This window comes from Eleutherodactylus coqui, chromosome 6 (assembly GCF_035609145.1).
Source record: "Eleutherodactylus coqui strain aEleCoq1 chromosome 6, aEleCoq1.hap1, whole genome shotgun sequence".
Taxonomy (NCBI): domain Eukaryota; kingdom Metazoa; phylum Chordata; class Amphibia; order Anura; family Eleutherodactylidae; genus Eleutherodactylus; species Eleutherodactylus coqui.
The window spans coordinates 48,907,253-48,920,649 of record NC_089842.1 but is presented as its reverse complement, the minus strand read 5'-3'; the positions used below and the strand labels follow the sequence as shown (position 1 = coordinate 48,920,649).

Genomic DNA, 13,397 nt, shown 5'->3' with positions numbered 1-13,397 from the left:
ATGGCTCTTGGGTTGTACCAATGTAAAAGCGATAAAAAGTGCTTGATCATTAAGTTGGCAATTAGCTAGCTGCTATCTTATTATTTATGTCTTTCCATGGGGATTTGGAGCTTTGCACCAAGTGCCATATGTTCGTATTAAACTTAAACTATTTGCGTAGTGCAGCCATACATGTATTGTGGCGGCCAAGTTATGCGAATTATGTAAGAACATTCATCATAGCAAATAAATATTTGCGACACGACAAACATTGATCAATTGCTACATTTGTGTTCAGAAATGAAGCAACCCAAAATGTTGGACCTAAGGCCCTATTAATACAAGCATGTCCAATTTTGGTTTGCAAAAGGCGTACTGATTTTTAATCCTTGGAAATGTCCATTTATCATCCATATTGGCTGTGTGTCATCTGTTGTCTCTCTTTTTATACCTTGCATTGCTTAGCAACAATCCATTAATAAAAGGAGATCACATGGATTTTACCTGTAAGCGCTTCAATTTTTTTTCTTTTTGCGCACCTCTTGACTTGAATGGATAACTGTCGTCTGAAAATACAGTTCAGGATAGGACATGTTGCAATAATTACATGCGCTTATGTTAAAAAAAATATTTAAAAACTGCTTGTCTGAATAGCCCCATTGCCTTTAATGGGTTTAGGTGCTGTTCATGTGCAGTTGGTTGTACAGATGGACCGCACATGGAAAACCATTATGCATGTCTGAATAAGGCATAAAACCATCATATTAAAAGGTGGATATTCTCTTTGAATTCTGTAGAAACCTTTTGTGCATGAAAAAGGAATACGCATTTACAGTATCCTACTAAGTCCCTTCAGAAAAAAATAACACATTTATCTGTTTTCTGCATTGAGTTTTCTTTCTCATGCATTTAGATAGCCTCATACTTGGTTTGCAGATTCTCCTACATTCTGTCTGAATGAAAATCGTGCTTTTCTTGTTTGTCGTTCAGTTTGAGCAGGAATAAAAATCATTGCTGGCTCTTTCACTTAATGATTGCATTTAAATACTCTCTGCTCAGTGTTTCACATAGGAATATGAAACCCTAAGTGAAAAGTGAACGATTCTCAACAATGATCTGCCTGCCTAAACATGCTAAATGAGTGCAAACGAATTAGCGGTGATGTCACTCGCTTGTTCAAACGAGAATCAGCTCATCTAAAATGGGCATAAAAACAAAGCGTAATGGTAGTATGGGCAGGTGGGAGCGGCACAGATGATCTGGATGGAGAGCAGTATTACAAGGTACAGGATGATAGGGCATTGGCGCTAGTGAGATGATCAGCATCTCCCCACATCTCTGACCCTGACATACAGCCCTGTTTAATGGTTTTCTCCCTCCAAACATATCACTGGGTTTTTTTTTATCCTCTTTTACTCCTTATGACTTGGAGTGAATCTAATAATAACATATAAGCTTTTCATAGACTGCACTCCCTTGTCTGGAAAACTCACATGAGCTTACAAATGACAACGTGTTGTCTTGCTGTCTTCTTCCTGCCACAGCAGAAAACATTTGAGTAGTAATCTCTCAAAAATTCCTCAAGGTTATATGCCTTTGCTACCCCCCCCAGTAATGAATGCTCGGCAGTTTACTTCTACTGACTGAATTTAATAAGAATTCAGTCCTCCAGTGCCTTGGAAAACAATACAAACATAGAAATCAAACAATTGGACATTTTTTATGAAAACCAATTACAAAAAGTCTTCGTTTCCAAAAACACATTGACTAAAAAAGAGTGCAAAAGTGTACATAGGCTTTAAGACTAAAATTTTAATATAAAAGCTAAAAGTCATATCTGAGGGAGTATGCAAGATATACAATAGGAAAAGGATTAATGTGGCGAATCACTAAGATTCCCATTCCTGGCCATAAAAAAGATACCCAGTCGAAACAACAAATAAATTCCATGAAATGCTAAATACAGAACTAAACTTCAAATTACCTTTTGTAAGGGGGTAAGGCCACTGAATTTAATTCTGGCCTTAATAAGTTTCACTAAGAGGGAATTTAAAGTGGTTGTCCACCAGCCAATCAGTTGTTCTCTGGGTGACAGTCAGTGTGTATGGAGCAGGAATCGGACAACTATGTATTGCAGTGTCCTGGTTTGGTAATGCCGTCACATGACCTACTAACTTTAAATATAGTTAGGGCGTGGACAGCCCGTATGTTGTAAGGTAATGGTCAATGTGCAGAAAAACAGCCATAAATTGAATGATATCTGAAGGAGATCAATCCGAAGAGTAAAGTATTTCCTTTTACAGGTCACATAATAATGGAACAATGGACCACGAACACCACAGTCACTGAATTCATTATTGTAGGCTTCCCCTCTCTCTACGGATATGGAACCTTGCTCTTCATTTGTCTTCTTTTTGCTTACATTCTTATCATTGCCGGTAACGTGATTATATTTGCTATTGTGAGGTCGGATTCACGTCTTCATAAACCGATGTACTTTTTTATCAGCGTTTTATCCTTCCTGGAAGTTTTTTATACAGCAGTTACCATCCCAAAGATGTTAATTAACCTCCTGGTTGCAAGGAAGAGCATACACTTTTATAGCTGCCTTTTGCAGACGTACTTCTTCCATTCTCTTGGAGCCAGTGAGTGTTATATTCTCACCACTATGGCCTACGATCGTTATTTGGCAATTTGTCATCCACTGAACTACCCTTCTATCATGACTTCCACGATGACTAAAAAGTTAGTCGTCGTCTGCTTTACTCTGGGTTTTCTGTGCCCCATTACTGAAGTCGTTCTCATATCTCAGTTGCCTTTCTGTGAGAGTAATGAAATCCAGCATATTTTTTGTGACTTCCCACCATTGCTCAGTTTGGCTTGCACCGACACATCCATTAATGTTCTTGCTGATTTTATCATCAACAGCTTTATTATCCTAGTGACATTCACCTTTATTATGATTTCCTACATTAGAATAATTATAGCTATCCTGAAAATAAAGACCTCTGTTGGGCGAATGAAGGCATTCTCCACCTGCGGGGCACACCTGACTGTAGTCCTCTTGTTTTTTACCTGTATTGTATTCATGTATGTACGGCTTACAAAGAGTTACTCTTTGTATTACGACCGAGTTCTAGCTGTTTTTTATTCAGTACTTACCCCTATATTGAATCCTTTCATCTATAGCCTGCGGAACAAGGAGATCAGGTTAGCTTTTAAGCGTTCAATGTGTATCAGGTGCATTTCTAATTTTATAACAAAGCCGAAATATGGAACTATGGCCTGATAATGACATTTCTATGATGATTTGTTGTACTGTCGCTCATGGCTTTGTGGGACATAATTGTTGTTGGGTGAAGGGCAAGAAATAGTTGGACTTCTCTTTATATGTATGTAACTTAGCCTAGGGCTACATGGCAACATTGGCTGCGTGAGAGTGGCCCTGTGAACTCGCACGCTCGGTGAGGTGAATGGATGGGGTTACGATGTTACTCACAAGTTGCATCGACTGCAACCTACAGGTCGCAAAATCTCCAAAAGTGATGGATTTTGTGTGATGTACAAGTTGTTTTTGCAGGGCTACTCAACAATATTTGATTGTGCAACCCCTGTCATGGTCTAAGTCGCCATGCAGCTCTAAGGACAGAGGTACTGGTCACTGGCCTTGTGATAAGAGCAATAGCAAAAAAATAGGTCAGTTATTATAACAAATTTTTGCTTCTTCTGGGGCAAAGATTCGGTTTGCTGTGCTAATTCTGTGTCTTCAATGTACCCTGAGGCAGAATGGCTTGTTGGCATCCTCAACTACACATAGCATCTGCCATGCAAGGTACCCTAACTTTTGCTACCTGTGAGTATATTGTATACTCCAGAGGTCAAGCGCCACCACTGTACAATCGTTTTCCTTTGATCCTTACCTGAATAAGTAAATCGCTACAAAATAAAAATTTAAAGGGATTGTGGCATGTTTGAAAGTTATATGGGACTCGCCATTGTTCTCATGAATTGAGCTCTGGCACATTCAATTCAATGGCTTAACCAGAGATAGCTGAGCTCTGTTATCCTTAGCGGTCCCCTTGGAATGAACGGAGCAATGGTGTGCTTACGTATTTAGTGGAGCCCTGCTCTTGGGATCAGTGGAAATCCAAGTGGTTGCATCCCCACTGATCTGAAAGATTTGAAACCTGGCACAACCCCTTTAAGATTAAATATATACCAAACATGTCGTATGTTACAGTATATGTTTCAGAAACCATACAACAATTAGCTGTTCACTGGGCCTATGTACTTGTGCACTAAGCTGATTTCTGCAGAAAGCAGACAGCTCCTGTAGTGGCCTGATAAAATACACTACATAGCGCTGTTTAGCTGTGGGGACCGGTAATATAATAACCGGCCCTTGGGGATTTAATCTGAGTCATTTTGCACAACTGATGCAGGTTACCTAGCAACCAGTTAGTCGTTTTATTCAGCTGCACAGGTTAGAAAAATGCCTAGAGACTCAGATGAGGCAGGTAGCCTAGCAACCATATAGGTTGTGATTGGCTGCAGACAAACTGGTCAGGTGATAGAGGTGATAAATAGAAGGCAGAGTGTGCCAGGAAGAGTAGTGACAAAAAGAGAAGCGCCTGGCAGGAGAAAAAGTGCCAGGCAGGATAGAGAAGTGACAGAGAGAGAACAAGCAGGAGCAAGAGGAAGGGAGAAACCAGAGAAAAATCAGAGAAACCGTGAGTAACTGAGAAGGAGAGTCAGATTTGACAGTGAGTGGAGGAAAAATAAAAAAGATGTTAATATGAAGAGAGGGAGATAAAGAGATGTAAATACGAAGAGGGATAGAGAAAAGAAATATAGAGTAAGCTCTCCGTATATAAATGTGTTAGATATAGGTGTCTTTATTGCTGCAAACTGTGTATCATTTATTATTCACTGAGTATGTTGAAGAAAATTGCCTCCTCTCCCTGCTTTATGTAATAATAATACCGTGTTTATAACAAGTTAATCAAAATATCTGATTCCGTGTATTATTCAGCATTTCACCACTCACGGCTACAAATTGTGCCCAAGGGCACTGGTGTCCGAACTAAAACAAAAAGTGAAAATATATCACGATTAATCACCCACAAATAAAATTAGTGCTCACCATACTCTGTTCTCACTGCAGTGGTCAGGCTTGGTATTGTAGGCCCAGCTTGCATTGAAGTGAATGGGAAATATGCTTGCAAAACCAAGCCTGGCCACTGCAGTGAGTTTTTCTCCACGGATGTTGCACAAGGATGTAGTTGCACCTTATCTCCAACTCGTTGTGGCAGGATAGCTCCCACAGCAGAGTTGGAGGCATCTACCTTCATAACAAAAGGCAATTCTGGTCTTGGATGGATCAGTACTGATGCTAAAGTAAAAAGAGTCTTTAGTTTCTCTAAAGCGGTTTGTGTCCGAATCAGGCACTGTACTTTCTTCAAATTTCTTGGAATGAGTAAATCCAGGATGACTTTAATCTTGCTGGGGTCCATACTTAATCAGTCTGGGAAGATAATGTATCCCAAGAATTGCATTCGGGTCTGTTCAAACTCACACTTCTCTAGTTTGATGTTGAAGTTATTCTTCTGGTGTCGTTCCAAGACCACGCAAATGTGCCTGCGATGTTCCTGCAACTTGTCAGAGAAGATGAGGATGTCATTGAGATATGCCACAAAAAATTAATCCAACTGGTCTCAAAATACATAATTGATAAAGTGCTAGAAGATACCAGGAGCATTGCAGAGACCGAATACTATCACTAGAGATTCAAAATGTCCATATCTTGTTCTGAAAGCTGTCTTCCATTCATCTCTGGGGCAGATCTGTACCAGATTATATGCTCCTCTGAGGTCCAGTTCCGTAACAACTTTGGCTGCCTAAAGCTTCTCCTGAAATTCTGGGATTAACTGGAGGGGATAGCAGTTCATAATAGCAATCTTGTTTCGTTCCTGGTAATCAATGCACGGTCGAAGAGTAGAATCTTCATAGAAGAAAATGGGTGCGCTCGCCGGGAAGGAAGGAGACCAGATGAAGCCCTTTTTTAGATTTTCATCCAAATGTTTCCGAAGGGTTTTCAACTCTGGTTCTGAGAGGTTGTAGGTACGCCCAAATGGAAAAGATGATCCAGGGAGCAGCTCTATAGGACAGTCATACAGCCTATGAGGTGGTAGCTGGTCAGCTTTCTTCTTGCTACAGATATCCCTGGACATCTGGTATTTAATTAGTAAATGTTCAAAGTCCTGTTGACCATCCTCAGGGTCTTGCATTGGTTTAAAGGAGATGGTGTTATCTGGCAGCTTTATTTCAGTATTCTGAGGAAAAGGCAATCGTTCTTGATCCCCAGTTGATAGAGGAATTATGAGTAGAGAACCAGGGGATCCTGAGAATCACTGGAAGTTTAGGGGACAAGATGAACTGGAAGCTGATCATTTCTTGATGGTCAAGTTTCATGTGGAGCTCCAGTTTAATTGTCTCCCATGTAACTGGTCCCAAGGACAAGGGTGACACATGCACAGTTTCCATATCAATCGGTATGGGCTTAAGCCTGGTGGCAATGTTTTTGTTAAGAGCAAATTTTAAGACCATGAAGTTGCCTCCCGCTCCTGAATCCAACATTGCTGAGCACTACATCTTCTGAATACGCGTTAATATTTCTTTTGGGAAGACAAAGTGGTAGAGTGGGAAAAGGGTTTTCACACCATCTTGAACTACCGATGCAAAGGTGTGTTTGGTGACATCCCCTTGTTTCGCGATGGCTAGATTGGTCGTGGTCTTGAAGTTGGCTAGGGCGAGAGTCCTTTGGGACTTATTTGGACAATTTAAGGCATAATATCCCAAGCTTCCAGTAAAGGCACAGATTTTCAGCACGCCACCTTTTTTTAAGTGGTGGAGAGGGGTTTGCGGATTATGTCAACCTTCAACGGTTCTGGCTTGGCTTCAGTCCTCAGCTGGTGGATTTTACTCCTTTCGCGACTCGGAGAGTCTCTGGTCGATTCGAATGTACAGCTGGATAAAATCTTCTAGATTATTAGGGGTCTCCACTCTAGCAAGTTCATCCTTTACCCACTCAGATAATCCCCGATGGAATTGGCTTTGTTGTGTGGCTGGGTTTCACATGGTATCATTTGCCCTACCATGAAATTCCGGCGTATACTCTGCAACAGAACGTCATCCTTGTTGTAGGTTATATAACCTCCCTTCAGCCGTGGCACAACGGTTCAGATCATCAAAGATTTGACCCATAGCGGTCATGAAAGCATCGAGGCTGTCGAGGAGATTACTATTGGTCTCCATGTACGGCGAGGCCCATGCAAGTGCCTCATCAGTGAGGAGGTAAAGGAGGAAAAACACCTTCCTGTCACTGGTAAACAGGGTGGGCTGCATCTGGAAATAAAAAACGGCATTGATTGAGGAAGTCTCTATACTGACGACAATCCCCACCAAATATTACAGACAGTGACATGTGGACATTTGCGCCTGAGTGATGAAAATCCAGGAGTTGTCTCTGTAAACTGATGATTCCTTTTTGTTAATCTAGCACCAGTGCCTATAATCCAGCGAACTTCTCTTAGTGGGAGGCACAAAATTCCCAGAGCTCTGTAACTTGCTTCTGTAGGGCGGTCACTACGGGCTACATGTTTGTGGCGGGATTATTTTGTAGCGGTTTCAGGCACTAGGTTGGGCCTCAGGTCTAACAGCCGCAGGTCTGGAGGGTAATTGGGGATGAGCCAGGAGTCAGCAACAGAAGGTCTCGGTTTGCAGTACAAATGGATGAAGCGGATAACGTAGTCAGATGGAAAGCCAGAGGTCAGTAACGGGAGGCCTCAGTTTGCAGTACAAATGGATGAGGTGAGTAATGTAGTCAGATGGAAAACAAGAAATTGGTATCAGGAGGTCTAGTCACAATAGCCATAGAGTAGGCATGCTGGGGAGCAGAATAATCATGCAAGGAGTGGGTGGAAGGGTTCGATTTTATAGGGAATCCTAATTAGCAGCAGGGCGGGGCCAGGACAGAGAGGCAGGAACTAGACAGGATCCAAGAAACTAGAAACAAGGATTCAGCAAGGGAGCTTATCCAGAGAGCTGGATAGCTCAACATGAAGAGCTGTTGGCTGGTCCAGAGTTCTGTCCCCGACAGAGTTGCATAAATTGAAAATGACAAAACCCTACCTTTCCTCCTTTTGTAATATAAAAATAAAATATGTGGTATCGCTGTGTTTGTAATGACCCAGAGAAAAAATTTAGTTCATGATTTAACCCACACAATGTATGTCATGAAAAAAAATACCAAATACATGCTGAAAATAGCTAATTTTGCCTATCTCGCCTTACAAAAATGAAATAGAAAGTGATCAAAATATTGCATGGATCAACAAATAACTATTAATCCCTTAGTGACTAAGCCTGTTTGCGCCTTAATGTTCAGGCCAAATTTTGGAAATCTGACATGTGTTACTTTAACATAAAATAACTCAGTAAAGGTTTTTTATATCCAGGTAATTCTGATGTTCTTTCGACACATTTTGTACTTCATTTAGGTGGTAAAATTAGATAGCTTGAATTTGTGTATATTTATTAAAAAACACCAAAATTAAGAAAAGTTTGAAAAAATGTTCATTTTTTTTTTTACATTTTCAACTGCAATGTGTCAAATATGTGCAAACATACTGTGCACATATTTGATGAGATATATATTTTGATCTGTTTACGTTATTTTGGAAGCATATTGGAAAAACACCAGTTTTTTTTACCATTTAGGAGACGTACAAATTTAACTTTACTTATTAATAGAGATGAGTGAGCACCAAAATGCTCGGGTGCTCGTTACTCGAGACGAACTTTTCGCGATGCTCGAGGGTTCGTTTCGAGTAACGAACCCCATTGAAGTCAATGGGCGACCCGAGCATTTTTGTATATCGCCGATGCTTGCTAAGGTTTTCATTTGTGAAAATCTGGGCAATTCAAGAAAGTGATGGGAACGACACAGCAACGGATAGGGCAGGCGAGGGGCTACATGTTGGGCTGCATCTCAAGTTCCCAGGTCCCACTATTAAGCCACAATAGTGGCAAGAGTGGGCCCCTCCCCCCTCCCAACAATTTTTACTTCTGAAAAACCCTCATTAGCAAGGCATACCTTAGCTAAGCACCACACTACCTCCAATAAACCACAATCACTGCCTGCATGACACTCCGCTGCCACTTCTCCTGGGTAACATGCTGCCCAACACCCCCGCACGACCCAGTGTCAACAGCGCCCACCAAATTGTCCCTGCGCAGCCTTCAGCTGCCCTCATGCCACACGCTGGCCTCATAGCTACACCACCCTCATGTCTATTTATAAGTGCGTCTGCCATGAGGAGGAACCGCAGGCACACACTGCAGAGGGTTTGCACGGCCAGGCAGCGACCCTCTCTCAAAGGGGCGGGGCGATAGCCCACAATGCTGTACAGAAGCAATGAGAAATCCAATCCTGTGCCACCTCCATCAGGAGCTGCACACGTGGGCATAGCAATGGGGAACCCATGTGCCACACACTATTCATTCTGTCAAGGTGTCTGCATGCCCCAGTCAGACCGGGGTTTTTTATAAATATTCACAGGCAGGTACAACTCCGCAATGGGAATTCCGTGTGCACCCACAGCATGGGTGGCTCCCTGAAACTCACCGGCGGTACATAAATATATCCCATTGCATTGCCCATCACAGCTGAGGTAACGTCCGATTAAATGCAGGTGGTCTTCGGCCCACACTGCATGCCCCAGTCTGACCGGGGTTTTTACTACATAGACACTGGCAAGTACAACGCCCTAATGTGAAGTCCCTGCGGACCCACAGCATGGGTGGCTCCCTGGAACCCACCGGCGGTACATAAATATATCCCATTGCATTGCCCATCACAGCTGAGGTAACGTCAGGTTTAATGCAGGTGGGCTTCGGCCCACACTGCATGCCCCAGTCAGACTGGGGTTCTTTAGAAGTGGACACATGCAGTTACAACTCCGTGTGTACCGACAGCATGGGTGGGTCCCAGGAAGCCACAGGCGGTACATAAATATATCCCATTGCATTGCCCATCACAGCTGAGGTAACGTCCAATTAAATGCAGGTGGTCTTTGGCCCACACTGCATGCCCGAGTCTAACTGGGGTTCTTTAGAAGAGGACACATGCAGTTACAACTCTGTGTGGACCGACAGCATGGGTGGGTCCCAGGAAGCCACCGGCGGTACATAAATATATCCCATTGCATTGCCCAACACAGCTGAGGTAACGTCCGATTAAATGCAGGTGGTCTTCGGCCCACACTGCATGCCCCAGTCTGACGGGGGTTTTTAATACATAGACACTGGCAAGTACAAATCCCTAATGTGAAGTCCCTGTGGACCCACAGCATGGGTGGCTCCCTGGAACCCATCGGCGGTACATAAACGTATCCCATTGCAGTACCCTGCTCAGCAGAGCTAACGTCACATACAATACAGGTGTGCTTCGGCCCACAGTGCATGCCCCAGTCAGAGTGGTAATATGTACCTTAACAGTAACCGCGTTGGTGGGAATGTGGTGGCGACTGCGGACCTAGTAGCGCGGTTTTATTTAGTTGGTTTTCGGAATGTGGCCAGGATTAAGTGGGCCGAGGCGGGGGGATGGTGGGGGGGCTCTCTTGTTGTGTCGGTAAAGGTGAAATTCTTGGACTGCCACCAGACGGACCAATGCAAAGGTATTTGCCAAGAATGTTTTCATAGTTGGAGGAGGAGGGGGATGTTTTTGAGGCACTACGTGTCCTCTCCATGTGTCCGTGGTTATATGCACCTTAAAAGTAACCACGTTGGTGGGAAATGGCCTTGCCACCATCGTGTCCTTGGGAAGCATCCGTTTCCACACCCCAGTGACATAGCATTAGTAGCGGTATAGGTAGAGCCCAGAATTAGTAACATTTCAGCGGTAGAATTAGGGACAGGCCCCAGTAACAATTCCGAAGCAGCAGTATAGGGGGAGCACAGTATTAGTTCCATTTCAGTAGTAGTAGCAATCTAGACAGGCCCCAGTAACATATGACTAGCAGCAGTATAGGGGGAGCACAGTATTAGTTCCATTTTAGAGGTAGTAGCAGTCAAGACAGGCCCCAGTAACAATTCCGAAGCAGCAGTGTAACGGGAGCACAGTATTAGTTCCATTTCAGTAGTAGTAGCAGTCAAGACAGGCCACAGTAACATTCCCGTTGCAGCAGTTTAGGGAGATAACAGTCTCTTGCACATTTCAGTAGTTGCAGTATAGACAAGGTCCCAGTTACATTTATATAGCAAAAGTGTAGGCCAACCCCACACACCTTGCTGTACCATGAGTGCAGGCGAAGACCATAAAAATTACTAGGATTACACTGTAGGCGAGGGCCCCAAAAAATTGGTGTACCAACAGTACTAATGTACCTCAGAAAAATTGCGCATGCCCAACCAAGAGGGCAGGTGAAACCCATTAATCGCTTTGGTTACTGTGGCTTAATTTGTAACTAGGCCTGGAGGCAGCCCAGTTAAAATAAAAATTGGTTCAGGTGCAAGTTTCAACGCTTTAATGAGAATTGAAACGTATAAACATTGTTTACTAAAGTCATATGACTGAGCCTTGTGGGCCTAAGAAAAATTGCCCGTTCGGTGTGATTACGTGAGGTTTCAGGTGGAGGAGGAGGATGAATATAATACACAGAGTGATGAAGCTAAAAGGTCCCCGTTTTTTATGGTGATAGAGAACGATGCTTCCATCCGCGGGTGCAACCTACGTATTGTTTAGGTACCGCTGCTGTCCGCTGGTGGAGAAGAGAAGTCTGGGGAAATCCAGGCTTTGTTCATCTTTATGAGTGTAAACCTGTCGGCACTGTCGGTTGATAGTCAGGTACGCTTATCCGTGATGATTCCCCCAGCCGCACTAAACACCCTCTCTGACAAGACGCTAGCCGCAGGGCAAGCAAGCACCTCCAGGGCATACAGCGCGAGTTCAGGCCACGTGTCCAGCTTCGACACCCAGTAGTTGTAGGGAGCAGAGGCGTCACGGAGGACGGTCTTGCGATCGGCTACGTACTCCCTCACCATCCTTTTACAGTGCTCCCGCTGACTCAGCCTTGACTGGGGAGTGGTGACACAGTCTTGCTGGGGAGCCATAAAGCTGTCAAAGGCCTTGGAGAGTGTTCCCCTGCCTGCGCTGTACATGCTGCCTGATCTCCGCGCCTCCCCTGCTACCTGGCCCTCGGAACTGCGCCTTCTGTCACTAGCGCTGGCGGATGGGAATTTCACCATCAGTTTGTCCGCCAGGGTCCTGTGGTATAGCATCACTCTCGAACCCCTTTCCTCTTCGGGTATGAGAGTGGAAAGGTTCTCCTTATACCGTGGGTCGAGCAGTGTGTACACCCAGTAATCCGTAGTGGCCAGAATGCATGTAACGCGAGGGTCACGAGAAAGGCATCCTAACATGAAGTCCGCCATGTGTGCCAGGGTACCTGTACGCAACACATGGCTGTCCTCACTAGGAAGATCACTTTCAGGATCCTCCTCCTCCTCAGGCCATACACGCTGAAAGGATGACAGGCAAGCAGCATGGGTACCCTCAGCAGTGGGCCAAGCTGTCTCTTCCCCCTCCTCCTCATGCTCCTCCCCCTCCTCCTCCTCCGCCTCAACGCGCTGAGATATAGACAGGAGGGTGCTCTGACTATCCAGTGACATACTGTCTTCCCCCGCCTCCGTTTACAAGCGCAAAGCGTCTGCCTTTATGCTTTGCAGGGAACTTCTCAAGAGGCATAGCAGAGGAATGGTGACGCTAATGATTTTAGCATCGCCGCTCACCATCTGGGTAGACTCCTCAAAGTTTCCAAGGACCTGGCAGATGTCTGCCAACCAGGCCCAATCTTCTGTAAAGAATTGAGGAGGCTGACTCCCACTGCGCCGCCCATGTTGGAGTTGGTATTCCACTATAGCTCTACGCTGCTCATAGAGCCTGGCCAACATGTGGAGCATAGAGTTCCACCGAGTGGGCACGTCGCACAGCAGTCGGTGCACTGGCAGATTAAACCGATGTTGCAGGGTGCGCAGGGTGGCAGCGTCCGTCTTGGACTTGCAGAAATGTGCGCAGAGCCGGCGCACCTTTCCGAGCAGGTCTGACAAGCGTGGGTAGCTTTTCAGAAACCGCTGAACCACCAAATTAAAGATGTGGGCCAGGCATGGCACGTGCGTGAGGCTGCCGAGCTGCAGAGCCTCCACCAGGTTACGGCCGTTGTCACATACGACCATGCCCGGTTGGAGGCTCAGCGGCGAAAGCCAGCGGTCGGTCTGCTCTGTCAGACCCTACAGCAGTTCGTGGGCCATGTGCCTCTGCTCTCCTAAGCTGAGTAGTTTCAGCACGGCCTGCTGACGCT

At 44.7% G+C, this 13,397-nt stretch overlaps 1 protein-coding gene across 1 annotated transcript; it reads left to right on the top strand.

Moving 5' to 3' along the window:
* Window positions 1–2,293: 2,293 nt before the first annotated feature.
* Window positions 2,294–3,268, top strand: LOC136633576 (olfactory receptor 6N2-like). The gene has a single exon (XM_066609339.1). It carries the CDS (start codon window positions 2,294–2,296, stop codon window positions 3,266–3,268), a length of 975 nt encoding a protein of 324 aa, XP_066465436.1.
* The last annotated feature ends 10,129 nt before the right edge of the window (window positions 3,269–13,397 follow it).